Source organism: Globicephala melas, chromosome 12, assembly GCF_963455315.2.
Source record: "Globicephala melas chromosome 12, mGloMel1.2, whole genome shotgun sequence".
Lineage (NCBI taxonomy): Eukaryota > Metazoa > Chordata > Mammalia > Artiodactyla > Delphinidae > Globicephala > Globicephala melas.
This window is the reverse complement of record NC_083325.1, coordinates 28,424,915-28,438,643: the sequence shown is the minus strand read 5'-3', so window position 1 is coordinate 28,438,643 and position 13,729 is coordinate 28,424,915. Positions and strand designations below refer to the sequence as shown.

Sequence of the window (13,729 nt, the reverse complement as noted above, 5' to 3'; positions counted from 1 at the left end):
TTTCTGAATAATGTAGGAAAACCTAGAAAGACAATAGGCCAAATGCAACTAAAACTTAGGGTAATGTCCTCAAGGCCTTCCTAAAAACCTGAATAATAGCTTAAAAAAACTCACAAGTAGTTGCTGTTGATAGCTTAAGCCCCAAACCAGTTGCAGCCAACTGTGGTCTGGTGTGGACTATTCACTCTATTATAGATACCGGTTTCAATGGCATCTTTTTATATTACAAGAAAAAAAAAAAAAGAGAACTAGGAAGCAAACAGACCATTTTTATGGACGAAAAGTAACTGACCTTACTAAGAAAGGAAAATCCTGTTCTTTTCCTTACAACAACTATGGTCATCAGGCCTTCCCATAAGATGGTTCTGGACAACCAGAGTAAGAATTTTGACAAACACAGTCATAAAAACTGAGAGTACAGAACTGTTGAAGTATATACCAAAGGCAATGCTGAAAAAGAAAAGTTTTTTTTCTTTTTAAGATAGACTAATAAATATATTATAGAAAGCTTTCCCACCTCCATCCCTATTTGCAATCATTACTGACAGGAAACCAGGTCTAGTCCATTACTGTAGTGGAATAAGAAAAACCATGGGTTAATTAGGTTTATAAAGTTCATATATCTATTCTATACCATATTTGGGTACAATATCATATACTGATTAACTTAACACTTTGAAGTGCTTAGAATAGGACATCACACAAAGTATGATAAATTTAACTGCTTTAATGATAATGAAAACTGATGGAGTAAAGAACGCAAGACAGAGAATTTTTAGTTCCAATTCTGCTATCTACCACTAGGTGACTTTAGGTGAGTAATTTAACTGCCCTAGGCCAAGGTTTCCCCTTCTGTGAAAAGAGATGACTAAAAGGAAGGGTATACAAAGGCCTTTCTCTCCCTAATATATCATGGCCTTTAATCTCTAGATTAGAATTTTTATAAATGTAACATTAAATGGGGATGGGCTGTGGGAGGAAGTGTACAGGTTTTCTTGTATTGTTTCTTATATCTGCATATGTATGTCTACACATGCATTAGTCTAGTTCCTAGTCCCTTACTCCTTCTGCATTGCATTCTTTAAAAGTCCTTTTTATAATATAAAAATTTGGTGATGGGGGATGGTGAGCAGAACATGTACAAGTTAGAAGGAGAAATATTTCTTTAAGATTTGGCTAGTATGCCAGGTGTTTTTACATATACTCTTTCATTTCATTTTCACAGAAACACTGTGAGATAAACACTATTATTTGCATTTTTAAATGGGGAAATTGAAGCTATGAGAAGTTAAGTAATGTATGTAGATCAAGATCTAGATTCAAGCTTATCTGATTTGTTCCCAATTTTTAAAAAAACACCATGTTGACTAGAAATCAATAGGCTTTTAATTTTGTTTTTAAAATTACAAAAGAATTCAACATTTTTACAAAACCTTTTATTTTTTGACTGAAGCTACTGTTTTCCTGACAACAGAAATAGACACAGATGGAATGCAGCTTCTGCACTTTGGCCTTCCCACCTGCTTTCTTTCTGAAATATGAAAATGATCCACCTTGAAAGAATGAAGACAAATTAACTACATGCTAAAGAAGGAGGACTGGAACAACTAAAAGAACCTAAGTCTTTGCTGACAGTGTGCAGCCACCATACCAACAGTGAACTGCCTACATCTGGACTTCTTGTCATATATAAAGAAACTCTGGGCTTCCCTGGTGGTGCAGTGGTTAAGAATCCGCCTGCCAATGCAGGGGACACGGGGTTCAAGCCCTGGTCCAGGAAGATCCCACATGCCGCGGAGCAACTAGGCCCATGTGCCACAACTACTGAGCCTGCGCTCTAGAGCCCGCAAGCCGCAACTACTGAGCCCGCGTGCCACAACTACTGAAGCCCGCGTGCCTAGAGCCGGTGCTCCACAACAAGAGAAGCCACTGCAATGAGAAACCCGCACACCGCAACGAAGAGTAGCCCCCGCTCGCCACAACTAGAGAAAGCCCGTGTGCAGCAACGAAGACCCAAAGTGGCCATAAATAAATAAATAATAAATAAATTTATTTTTTAAAAAAACCTCTGTATTCATTTAAACCATTATAGTTGGGTTTTAGTTACACATAACCAAATACAATCTGAACTGCTACAAACATCACCATTAAACATCATACATGACCTCATTTTTCACATCTAAAATAATACATTAACACATCTCACACTTTGTTTCAGGGCAAGAAGTCCCAAATCTTAAATAATAACACTCTATATAATAAATCAATTAACTATATTAATCTTAATCAAAACAACTAAATCTTCTTAGACTATGGCATATTTTATAGTCCTTTTATAGGTCTCTATTTTTTACTGTATTTTCTTGAGGTATTTTGACAATTCATTTGTTCATTCATTCATTCCACAATTATTTGTTAAGCTCCTTCTATGAAGTGGGAATGACACAGTACTCTGAGATTTCCAGAAGCTCTAGTTAAAGACTCTGAAGAAAGGAACTAAAATGAATTCTGCCTACATTCCCTGAGAAACTCTGAGGTGTGGAGAGGCAAAGAGTTTGAGTTTCTACGCCAGTGTTAAAGTCCTACACTACTTCACCTCAAGATTGTGGTCTGAGTTTTGGAATCAGAAAAAGTTAGAGAATCTACTTCAGTTTCAAACTCAGCTTTTCAAATCCCCCACAATTTAAAATAAATCATTTACAGTCATACGTTAAAAACAAACTCTTCATTACACCTGCTACAACCAACCACAGAAAAACACAAGCTCCAGTATTTGTTTCTGATTAGAAGATCATTTTGGCACATGCAGCTTACATAAATGAATGACCAAATTTCCCCTACAAAACAAAAGGAAATTCCTTCCCTACATGCCCTTTTGCTTAGATCACAAGGTTCCGGCAACAGTTATTTATGCCCCCCACAAACATCCAAAACTATTGGGGCAATGTATTAAACTAAGTACCTAGTATAGAAGTCATTTTAGAGAAGGAAACAAAAAAAAACCTAAAATTTTAAATTTAAAAACTGAAAACAAACAAAAATCCTGGCAGGCACAACCAAGAAAGAAAGGAAAAGGAAGAAAAAGATGTAAGAGATCTGGATGGATATATGAGATGAGGGAGAGAAGACTGTAAATGCCAAATCCAGAGATCATAGCAATGAAGAAATTTGGCATAATTAATAGGAAGGAACATCAAAAGAAAGAAAGAAAATATGAAGTATGTTTCAGGAAAGAACTGCCTGTGCAAAGGCATCATTATGAAAGAACACTGGGGCTGTACATCTGGAGCATAGACTATGAGCAGGAAGGAGGAAAGGAGCAACTAGGAAGGAGGTAAGAGAGATAAGCCAAGGATACAATATGGAAAACTATATAGACCAAGTTAAGAAGTTTACTTTATTCTGAGAACAGTAAGAAAGTAAAGTATTTAAAGCACAGTTTTGACATGATTTCAACTGTGTTTAGGAAGATTACTGGGCATTATGAGGAAAGTTAATTATTTCTTGTTCATTTTGTCAGGGCTTAAAAAATAGTTATATTATTGTGGTATCTAAAGCTGTTTAAAACGTGAGATATTCCTGTTTAAAAAAAGTAAGCACACTTGAGAAGTTCAACGTTCCCAAAGTAAGCATTTTGAAAAAAAAAATGCAAGCATGTTTAGAAAAAAAAAAATTTTATCACTTTTTTTTGCCTCTTGTTTTATTCAAAGCCAAATGATATGTATGCCCATGGGTAATAAGGTCACCAGGTTAAAAGAGCAATATGACAATTATAAAAAGTTAGATTACAGCTACTACAAACCAGGGCCCATTAGCCCATACTACAGGAAAGTTATCACTATAAATGGCTTTTCCTGTGTCCTTATCAATGCAGTGCACAAAGTATCTCACCCTCAGCTTTTCTCTATGATCTATGTTTATGCCTATCTAACCTCACCAGGCACTGGTAGGTCAGTAAAACTAGGAGGCAGTGAGATATGGCAGGAGAGTGATGAGACAATCTGTTAAGTGTCAAAGATGGACTAGGAGTCACCAAATACTTCAGGGCAAAACTTTCCACATTAAAAAAAAAATATCTCTAAAGAAAATACTTAAAATACATTCTTATTGCTCAGAAGTACTCAAGGTCACCATGGAAACAATCAGGAAAGCTTCTAGCTCTGTTCTAACAGCATAAAGATTTGAAAATAGTACCTACTCATTTCAAATTACGGTTCTCAGGAAGGCTTTTTGATTAAAAGTTCAATCTTTCTTTTCGTATTTCCCAAATAAACATGATAGATTTAAAAAAAAAAAAAAACAGGCCTCTTCAGAGTCTCTTACAAAGGAGATTTGCTCTAGATCCATTAAATTATAAACTTTTTGATCATCAAAAAGTTTGATAATCAGGAAACATTCTGATCATCTTTACATCTTTCACTGTATTAGGAAATGCTTGCTTGAATAAAATATAACATGTTCATTTTTTGCAGATCTTCTCAGAACATACTCGAATATACTAGTGTGAACTGTAAAAAACTCAAGACAGAAATAAAGTACACACAGCTTCAATGACATTTGAAGTAGGGCTCCCCTCCTTTTTTTTCAAACAGAAAAAAACAGATCAACTGATGAAAGTGGTGTTCCCCAGAAATACAGCTCCAGAAACAACTTTAAGGAGACCTAGATCATTAAGATATCTGCCTCTGGCTATGCTGAAATTCCATATCCAAAATTTCCAATTTCATGTGACCAGCAAAATCAAGTGATGTTTCCTTCTCTCTGTACCACCATCTTTGGAAATGTCAAATAAGGGGAAAAAAAACAAAACACCTTATTCACAAACTCTAAGCATCTAGAATTTTGCATATAGGCCCTATTCATTTGTCTTAATTTCTACCATTGGAGTAGTAAGTGATCCCACTTGTATTTACACCCAAACCAAAATTTAAATATTCATTCAAGTGTCTTTGTAAAAAACTGAAAGAGTTTAAATAATGGATTTTTACTACAGTTATATAAATTAATAAAAATCAATAGTCTGTTTAAAGTAGAATCAGGATAGTTTTAAAAAATAAACCAGGTTATGGTAAAAGTACAATTCTAATGAACACTAAAAAAATCAGTCAGAGCTCTATTTATTTATTAGCATTCACTGCCAGATCAATGGTCTGTGAGAAGCATTGTCAAAAGTTATGTGAAGTTGATGTATGAATATCTTTTTTTTATTTGCCAATCAACTATCTTAAAATCAAGATGTAGCCGAGTTGTTTTGCTGTTTTTTTAAAGGGGGTCTCATTTTTTTAAATCAATAACAACAACAACAAAAAATCTGACCATCAAAAATACACCCAATCCTTCAGATTTGCTTTAAGTCTATGTTCCAATTCTTGCTACTAAATTTACTTGGTTATTAAAGAGCTAAAGTGCCTTTTGATAAAAGTACAGAAATAAGAATCCTAAAACCTTACCTCTGGTAGCAATAAAAGAACTATTTTGGAGTGAGGCTAGCCTCTACCAAGTGAGATGTTTTCCTCATTTAATGCAGTCAAATTTATATAGCACTATGAGACTGCTGGACAAAGTACTATATAAAATCCAAGATAATATTATTATAAATACATGCATAAGAAACAACACTTCAACTACCACTACTCAAAAGGATCTCGAAGTCTAACCTTGAGAATGCCAAAACTAATCATTTTTCTTTAATTGAAAACTTCAATAGTGTCTTAGACCCTTCAAATATTTATTCCCCAAGTACTTTTATATAATAGCCAATTGTTACCACAAAGTTCTTTAAGTAATTTCATTAATTCCCTTAACACTGCAGAAAACTCATGTCACTTAGAACTGCTAATATCTTTTCCTTTTTCCACACTCCAAATCCTTTCCTTGCTATATCTGTAGTTAATGACGATGGATTTTGTAAATTCTCCCAGCTGCCGGTACAGACCATACCAATAGATCGCAAAGGGATTATATCAGATTATAAAGGGAGAAACATGTTCCAGGAATATTACTGCCCACCCAACCTTCCCCATCCCCTGCCTCAACAATAATCATGAAGGACTGTAAAGAAATTGTGGGTAAATTCTAACTCTTCTGCTTATTCACCTCTCCTAATTATAGCCAAGTACTTAAAAAGAGATATTATTAAACGCAAGTAAGAGGTAAAATATTCTGAAATTTAACACAGTTAGTTATATTCGGGGAGATAAACTACTAACTCCAGTTCTCATAATTATTTATAAATCTCTGCTCTGAACCCTTCTAAGCAGAAGAATTCAGGGGACAAAACTATTAGTTTAGATGCTGAGGCTAACTTACTCTTACCAGAAAAACAGGTCACGAGCTTGACCATATATAATGGTCCCAGGGAATAAAGATTTAGGACAAAGAAATAAGGTCACTTTGAAATAGGCTTTTAAATTTAGATTTTTGCAAGGTTTCCAAATCTAAGAAAAAGACAAGGTGGTAGGGAGTCCCTAGGAGGCTTATAAAAGGGGATACTCAAACGGAATGGGGTAAACCATTCTGGGGCATAGGTCTATGGTCAGTAGATACCTGAAACCTAATTCAGCTTGTAGTTCCCTTTAGACGAGGAATTCTTTCTAGGCCTATGGATAAGATCCAGGAGTTAGGGAAGCCTCTGAAATTCGAAGCAAAATATCAGGTGCCTGTATATACGTGCATTTTGTCTGCAGAAAGGGTTCACAGCTCTCATCTAATTCTCAGAGGCCTCTTGCTGAAGAAAGTTTAAAAGAAATACTGTACTTGCAGTATTATATTGCCTTTTTAATAATGAATTCACGGAACAACAACATTCTTCTTTCCTTATATCTTAGGCTGTTTTACAGTGTCCTTTAGTGACTGAAGGAGAATTAGATAAAACTAAGGTTCTGATGATTTATGTAATACTGAGGGGTTGCTGCCTACTAAGAAAAAATCCATATATTGCTCTAATAGCTATCCCTAGACCCAAGATGTCAGAAATCTTTAAAGTAAACTTTTCATTATAGTATAACACACGTGCAGAAAAGTACATAATCAAAGGTGTACATTTGTCAACATTTTTTAATCTGGGAATTTTTTTTAATTGTTCATGAGCAGATGATCATTAACAACAATATAACACAAGAAGATCATAAATGAGGCACAAACTAGGGGTAAAGTTACACTTACAGGTTTGCTCCCCCAATCTCTTAATGATACCCAAGATCCTTGTTAGGGGACATATATACACCCTTTCAGTGACAGAAGGGTGAGTGAGCAGCAAATTTGGAGAAAAGTCAGAAAAATGTTATAGTAAATAGAGAAGCTTAAAGTACATACAAATCTTTGTCCAAATTGACTGGAGTTCGAGGCTTGGAGCCCATAAACATGGCTGACATCACTGGATAGAGTTTTTTAAAAATCTGTAAGACACACTGGTTTCTGTCTTCATTAGACAGATAGTCCATCCATCTTTTTAACTACAACTACACTATGTACAATAACTTCAGATTATTATTCATCATTCCCCTTCCAATAAAATTTTTACTTTATGTTATTTTCTCCCTTCCTAAAAAAATTATCTATAATGACTGTAAAATGCTTCATATCCTGTCCCTTACCTGCCCATTTCCAAACTGTACAGGAAGATTTAAACAGTATAAGTTGTTTAAAACAATTCTATAAAACACACCTACCTTTGCCCTGCACACTTCCATTTGCATTACTACATCAAGGACCAAGTCTCAATTAACCACTATCTGACCCTTGTTCACTTTCTTCCCTCCCCTCCTTCTGCCAAAGTTTGCCCTTCCTGCCAAAGTTCAGCACTTCCTAGAAAAGTCTCACAGCCTGTTTGATATTGTACTTCACTTTAGTCACCAAAGGAAGAATTTACAGGTGCTTGCCCCATCTATAAGACCATGACCGAAATCTGACCTCCTGTTACAATACGTGAACTCCTGCCCTACTGATAAGGCTGGCAGATATAAGTAGGATTTTTCAAATAATCCTTTGGGAATTTATAAGCAGCACAGCCATAAAAGGGGGGTGAATGGAAGGTCGGTTTCACTAAAAATAATAAATATTGCCATGTTTATTCAAAGTGTGCCTTGTTATCCTCCAGGCCAAAAGTTCAGATAAACACTATTGTCAATGACAAATATTAGAACTTTTTGTTACTTCTGTTATGATCCTTCCGTTGGACACCAATAGAACTGTTTTCCCTTGTATAAGTCCCAGCTCTGATATTGTATAACACTGACTGAGACTAGAATGCTGGATTCATTTGCAGGTCAAAAGGAGGGTAGCTATCTTTCAAAATAAAAAACAAACATTTATTTAGTATTATATACTACTAATTCTAAGTGCAAAGTGCTAGGACTAAAAAAAATGAATAAAATATGGTACCTGCCCTAAAAAAGCTTATAGTCTATTGAGGAAAAAGAATGCCTATTTAGAATACAATGATATAATACAGTAAGCACTAATGTAAATATGTACTGAGTCCTATAATAGTGCAAAGAGGAAGAGGGTCCACTGTGCTCAAAGTGAAACATCAGGAAAATTTGCTAGAGGACATAAAAAAGAATTAAATATGAATCAGTAAAATAGAAATGGGAATAGTAATTCAGGCAGAAGGACTAGCATGAAAAAAGGATGAGATGCATGAAATAACATAGTACATTCAAAGAACTGGAAGCAGTTCAGTATCATTAAAGCACGGTGGTAAGCAGTAGGAAATATGGCAGACCAGACATGGATATGTACTTCCATATGCTGTATCTTCTTCTATATTTTACTCCACGGATGGCCAATTAGAGCATTTTAAGGAGACAACATTGGTCAGATTTGTGTGATAGATAGATTATTAACACTACAGTGAGAAGTGAGTGAGGGGGTTATGATACAAGGTAGGGAGAACATTTAGGAGACTGTTTTCAATAATCCTGATGAAAATCTGCACTAGGGCAATCATTTTAGGATGGGGAGGATGAAGTAGAACTACATTTAAGAGGTAACATTTGCAAGATTTGGAGATCTGGATATGTTATTGAGAAAAAAGGAAGGGATTAAGAGTTTTAAGTGGTAAACTGTCAACATAAGTCAAAAGCAGCTGAAAAGTCCAGTAAGATACAGAATCAGCGTAGTGGTATGAACAAAGATAAATATCCTGGTTTGATGGGAGAATGAAGAGTAAAGAAGTAGAGACAAGTATAGGAATGGAAAGGAATGAGAGAGAGAAAAACTACTTTCTCCTCAGTCCTCTAATAAGCTTCTCTATTTCTCTATTCCTAAATCTCTTCTTAAAGCCTAATGTTAATATTAAGTACATCAGGAAATAAGAAAATATTATGAATATTGATATTAAATATCTTTGTCATTAACATTATGAGGAGCTATCTTTCATTATACAATAATACAAATTAGTGATTTGAGAATGGGGAAACAAATACAGAAAAGTGATAAAGTACTGCCCCCAAAAAGCTGTGAAAAGTCAACCCTAGAAGTTATACATGCTGTGGCCCTTGCTTTAGCAAATGAGATATTTGAGTTATTTAAATTCCCTATAGGAATGGAACAGCGACATCTAAAAAATAAACATGTATTCCAGAAAAAATAGAGCTGAGTTCTTATCACCTTAGTTGAGACAGGGTGTTTCTTCAAAACTCAAGAAACGTTATGATTGGGAGAAGAGGCCAGTTTCTGCCATATAAACAATGCTTTAAAATTTATGAACAATAAATATTTTAATATTATTGAATACCAGTGTATAGAATTTATTTTGAAGTGGGCAGTTTAAGGTCTCCCTGTTTTGTCCTCACAATTTAAGATTATATAGGCTTTGTATATTTAAGAATGTGTGAATTTTAAATAATTGATAAACTTTGCATGTTGATGGCAGAAACTACAACCTCTATCAACATGTCTATACTTTGTCATATACTTTGAAAAATACCAATAACATGTCTAATGACCACATCAGAGACACATAATTTTTGCCATATTAACTACCATTTATTAAATGCCAACTATGTGCCAGAGATAGGCACCGTTCATACAATATCTATAACTGCACTAAGTGGTAATTATTATTGCATTTTATAAATGAGAAAGTTAAGGTTTGGGTGACTTGCTTAACACCACTAGTGTGCAAATAAATTACCTCAGTACTCTTATGAATCACTACTAGAATTCTCACTTGAGGAAAATTTGTTATATTTTCTATATCATTAAATCTTAATAAAGCTTAAAAAACTAGCATACACACAGTGATGATATAGTACTGTCATATTATAGTCATTCAAAGGTTGTAACTTCTTTCCTGATATATTATAGTTTTGTAAAAGCATAAGTCCTTGACTTATCCATCTTTAGGTACCACTTATTTATCTATTCATTCAACTAATATTTATTGAGTACCTACACTAAGTACTGTTGTAAGTACTGAGGATATAGCATTAAACTAAACAAACTACCCATTTTCAAGACTTTACACTATTTGAAAGGAAATATGCACTTGATTTTGCAATTATGAGGCTTATAAAACTTTATATGAGCAAATATGGTTCTTTAACCATACATACTATTGAAGAGACTAAACAAAATCATGCAGCATGGAAGCAAGATAATACTCCTTAAGTAACAGTTTCTTATTCCTTACTCTTAATACTAAACAGAAAAACTATCAAATATGAGAATGCAGAGTTTTGAATTCAATATAAATTTTTATTAGGCAGAGCCAGATAAAGACTCACCAGGACAGAATATATGTGTAGACATCGATAAACAGGAGAGAAATCAACCAAATCTTGGGCCCCAGGTACCTGCAAAACAACCAAGATTGTCATAAAATATTCAAACAAGGCTATTAAGAGCAACTGTACTCATTTTTAATACTCAAGTGCTAAAAAAAAAAGTATGCTTCCAGACACCTAGTTTTGGCATTTCAGCCATGGCATTAATAAGCAATGAGGATATCACCAATGTTGGGACACAGAACAGAAACAGGTGTAACTGGTCCTGCATCTGCTTTTAGAGACAATTTGGAGGCTGCAGGAAAAAGAAGGAAAAGAAAAAGGTGGAAATGTGACTTTGCTAACTTGACTTTGTCTTCTTAGATACATGGTACCCTACATAAAAAAACTAAGTTTCAGTGGTCAAAAACAAAACTTGCCACTTGAATGGCCTGCCAGGCAACTTCTGAAGGGCATAAGAATCAGTGAATATTTAAGTCAGCATGCAATCAAAATACAGAAATATGCCAGGAAGAGGGGGAGATGATTTTTTTTTTAAATTTTAGTTAGTTAGTTGTGCCAGGTCTTAGTTGCAGCCGGCGGGCTCCTTAGTTGTGGTTTGCAGACTCCTTAGTTATGGCTCGCTGGCTCCTTAGTTGCAGTACACATGTGGGATCTAGTTCCCTGGCCAGGGATCGAACCCGGGCCCCCTGCATTGGGAGCTCGGAGTCTTAACCACTGCGCCACCAGGGAAGTCCCTATATTTTTAAAAGTAAGATAATGAATGGAAAACCAAACCTAGAGTAATATCAAAAAATTGTAATATGAACAATGCATACAGATTAATCCTAGACATCAAAAGAGAAAGTAAAACAAAAAACATCAGGTAAGAACTGCAGTATAGTCACAGTGCTAAAACTGATTTGTTACAATCGTGACGATGAATAAGTCACACTTTACTTTGACCTCAATTTCCTCATCTGAAAAAAAAAAACTATCAAACTATCCAGTTGACCCATAGAAATTTAACAAAAATAAAAGGAAACACTGAAAGCAAATATTAAACAAAATAAAACAAAAAGGACAAAATCACATAAAGAAATACAGTAGTCAAAATAAAGACCTAGCTGAAGTTTTTACTGTAACACTAGTAACTGTATCATTTATCAGAATATAGGCAGCAGGCACATCTAAATTGGGTTGGACTGATTCATGATTACAAGGTCAGTTTCCTTTACTTCATAAAGTAAGCCTCATATCTTCTTTAGGTAACAGATTCTTCATCAAGATGCTGTTCCTAATGAAATCTACTCATTCTGCAATTCAACAGTACAATACCTACTTTCTCTTCCCTCCAAAACCATCGCATCTCTCTATATATTGGTTCAAGTTTATTGACTATTCTGTTCATTTGCTTTGCATCCATGAGAGTAGAGATTAAATCTCTATGTTTGGGAACCTCATTCTATACAGTGTACACTCTGTAAGCACTCAAAACAAACTCTTTGTGAATCCAAAGATGATAAGGTGCTTAAGATCCTACACCATGGCCAAAGCGTAGTTTCCCTTTAAAAAAAAAAAAAAAAGGCATTTAGAAAAGTTAATAAGCATTGGACTTCCCTGGCGGTCCAGTGCTTAAGACACCACGCTTCCAATGGAGGGGGCGTGGGTTCGATCCCTGGTCGGGGAACTAAGATCCCACATGCCGTGTGGTGCGGCCAAAAAGAAAAAAGAGAAAGAAACAGTTAGTGAGCATTGCCAAATTACTGAGAAAAACATTTTATGGACAGATGGGCACCATGCAGGTAAAGAAAAGTACGACTAAAAAGCATGTAAAATTTCTAACTTTAAGAGTAGAATGGATACTCATTTTCATCTTAACACAAAAAGAGGCAGCAGGTGATCATTTCAGGCATTCTTATTTGAAATGACCACAATATTAAAGCACGTTTACAGTCACTCCTCTATGAAGTGGAGATTTCAAGGAAAGTTATTTTATTTTTCCAAAAAACCAGAGCCTACTAGTGAAAACTAGAGCTAAGTGGAAAACAATCTCAAAAGAAGAAACAATAGAAAATTTCCATTAAATTATATTTACAATAGTATTTAAATTACCTAAAAATTACATGTGCATATAAAAAAAGACAAGAAAGAAATGCATAAAAAAATTTTTTTTGATCTGTATAGAAAATGAAACTTTTTCCCTTTATTTAGAATTAACAATTATAAAGTTATTTTTTAGAAATATATACTTTAAAAAAGTTTAAGAAAACTTTACCTAATTTTAAACAAATTTCATCACAACTTTGTTTATATGCTCTTCTTCATGCAGTTTATTTATTTTGTTTTGCTTTGAACTCAGAGCCCTGGTTTCATTCAAAAGGAAACTGCTTCTAACCATTGCTCAGACAGAGCCTTGGTCCTTTCACAAGTCAGACCCATCCTTACAGAATGAACATCCACATTAGGGGACAGTTTCCCCAGAAATCTGTGACAAATAACCTAATGGGGCCCTTTACTAATGTTCTGAGAAGACTGGTTTATCTGGGCCAAATAAAAAATAAATATAATTAGAGAGGAGACAAAGGCTTTTCCTGTCATCTCCGCCAAATATTTATCAAACCTATTTTCTATGAGGCTGTCTTGACATCATCATATTCAGCTTCAAACTGTTTAAAGTACTCTGACCTGGAAGTACTGGCTCTGCTATTTCTTAGCCTCTGAAATCATAATCCAGTTAAGTCCTCCTAAGCAGCACATGCTTTCCTGCTTTGAAAGTGGTACACAGAAATCTAGACAAGAAGGAGCAGAATGGGGCAAACTTTATTTCCACCCTCCAAATAGCCTACTGTTTAGAAATCATTTTTCCTCCATGCTCCCTTCTGTGAGGAACACTAGGAACACTGTGAGGAACCCAGAAGAGTGCTGTGAGAAGAAAGGTATGTAAAGCATGCACTGACTCATGTTGCTTTGAGCTAGATGTGTTTTCTCTGCTTCCACTAATGAAAAAGAATCACTTA

General features: G+C 34.9%; 1 protein-coding gene across 8 annotated transcripts in view; it reads right to left on the bottom strand.

Moving 5' to 3' along the window:
• Positions 1 to 13,729, bottom strand: part of EXOC6B (exocyst complex component 6B) — a 708,873-nt gene that overhangs the window by 404,370 nt on the left and 290,774 nt on the right. For all 8 annotated transcript variants that reach the window (XM_030877541.2, XM_060309973.1, XM_060309972.1 and 5 more), the window contains one exon: positions 10,731 to 10,799. In XM_030877541.2, the coding sequence (XP_030733401.1) occupies positions 10,731 to 10,799 (69 nt within the window). The remainder of the gene's footprint in view (positions 1 to 10,730; positions 10,800 to 13,729) is intronic.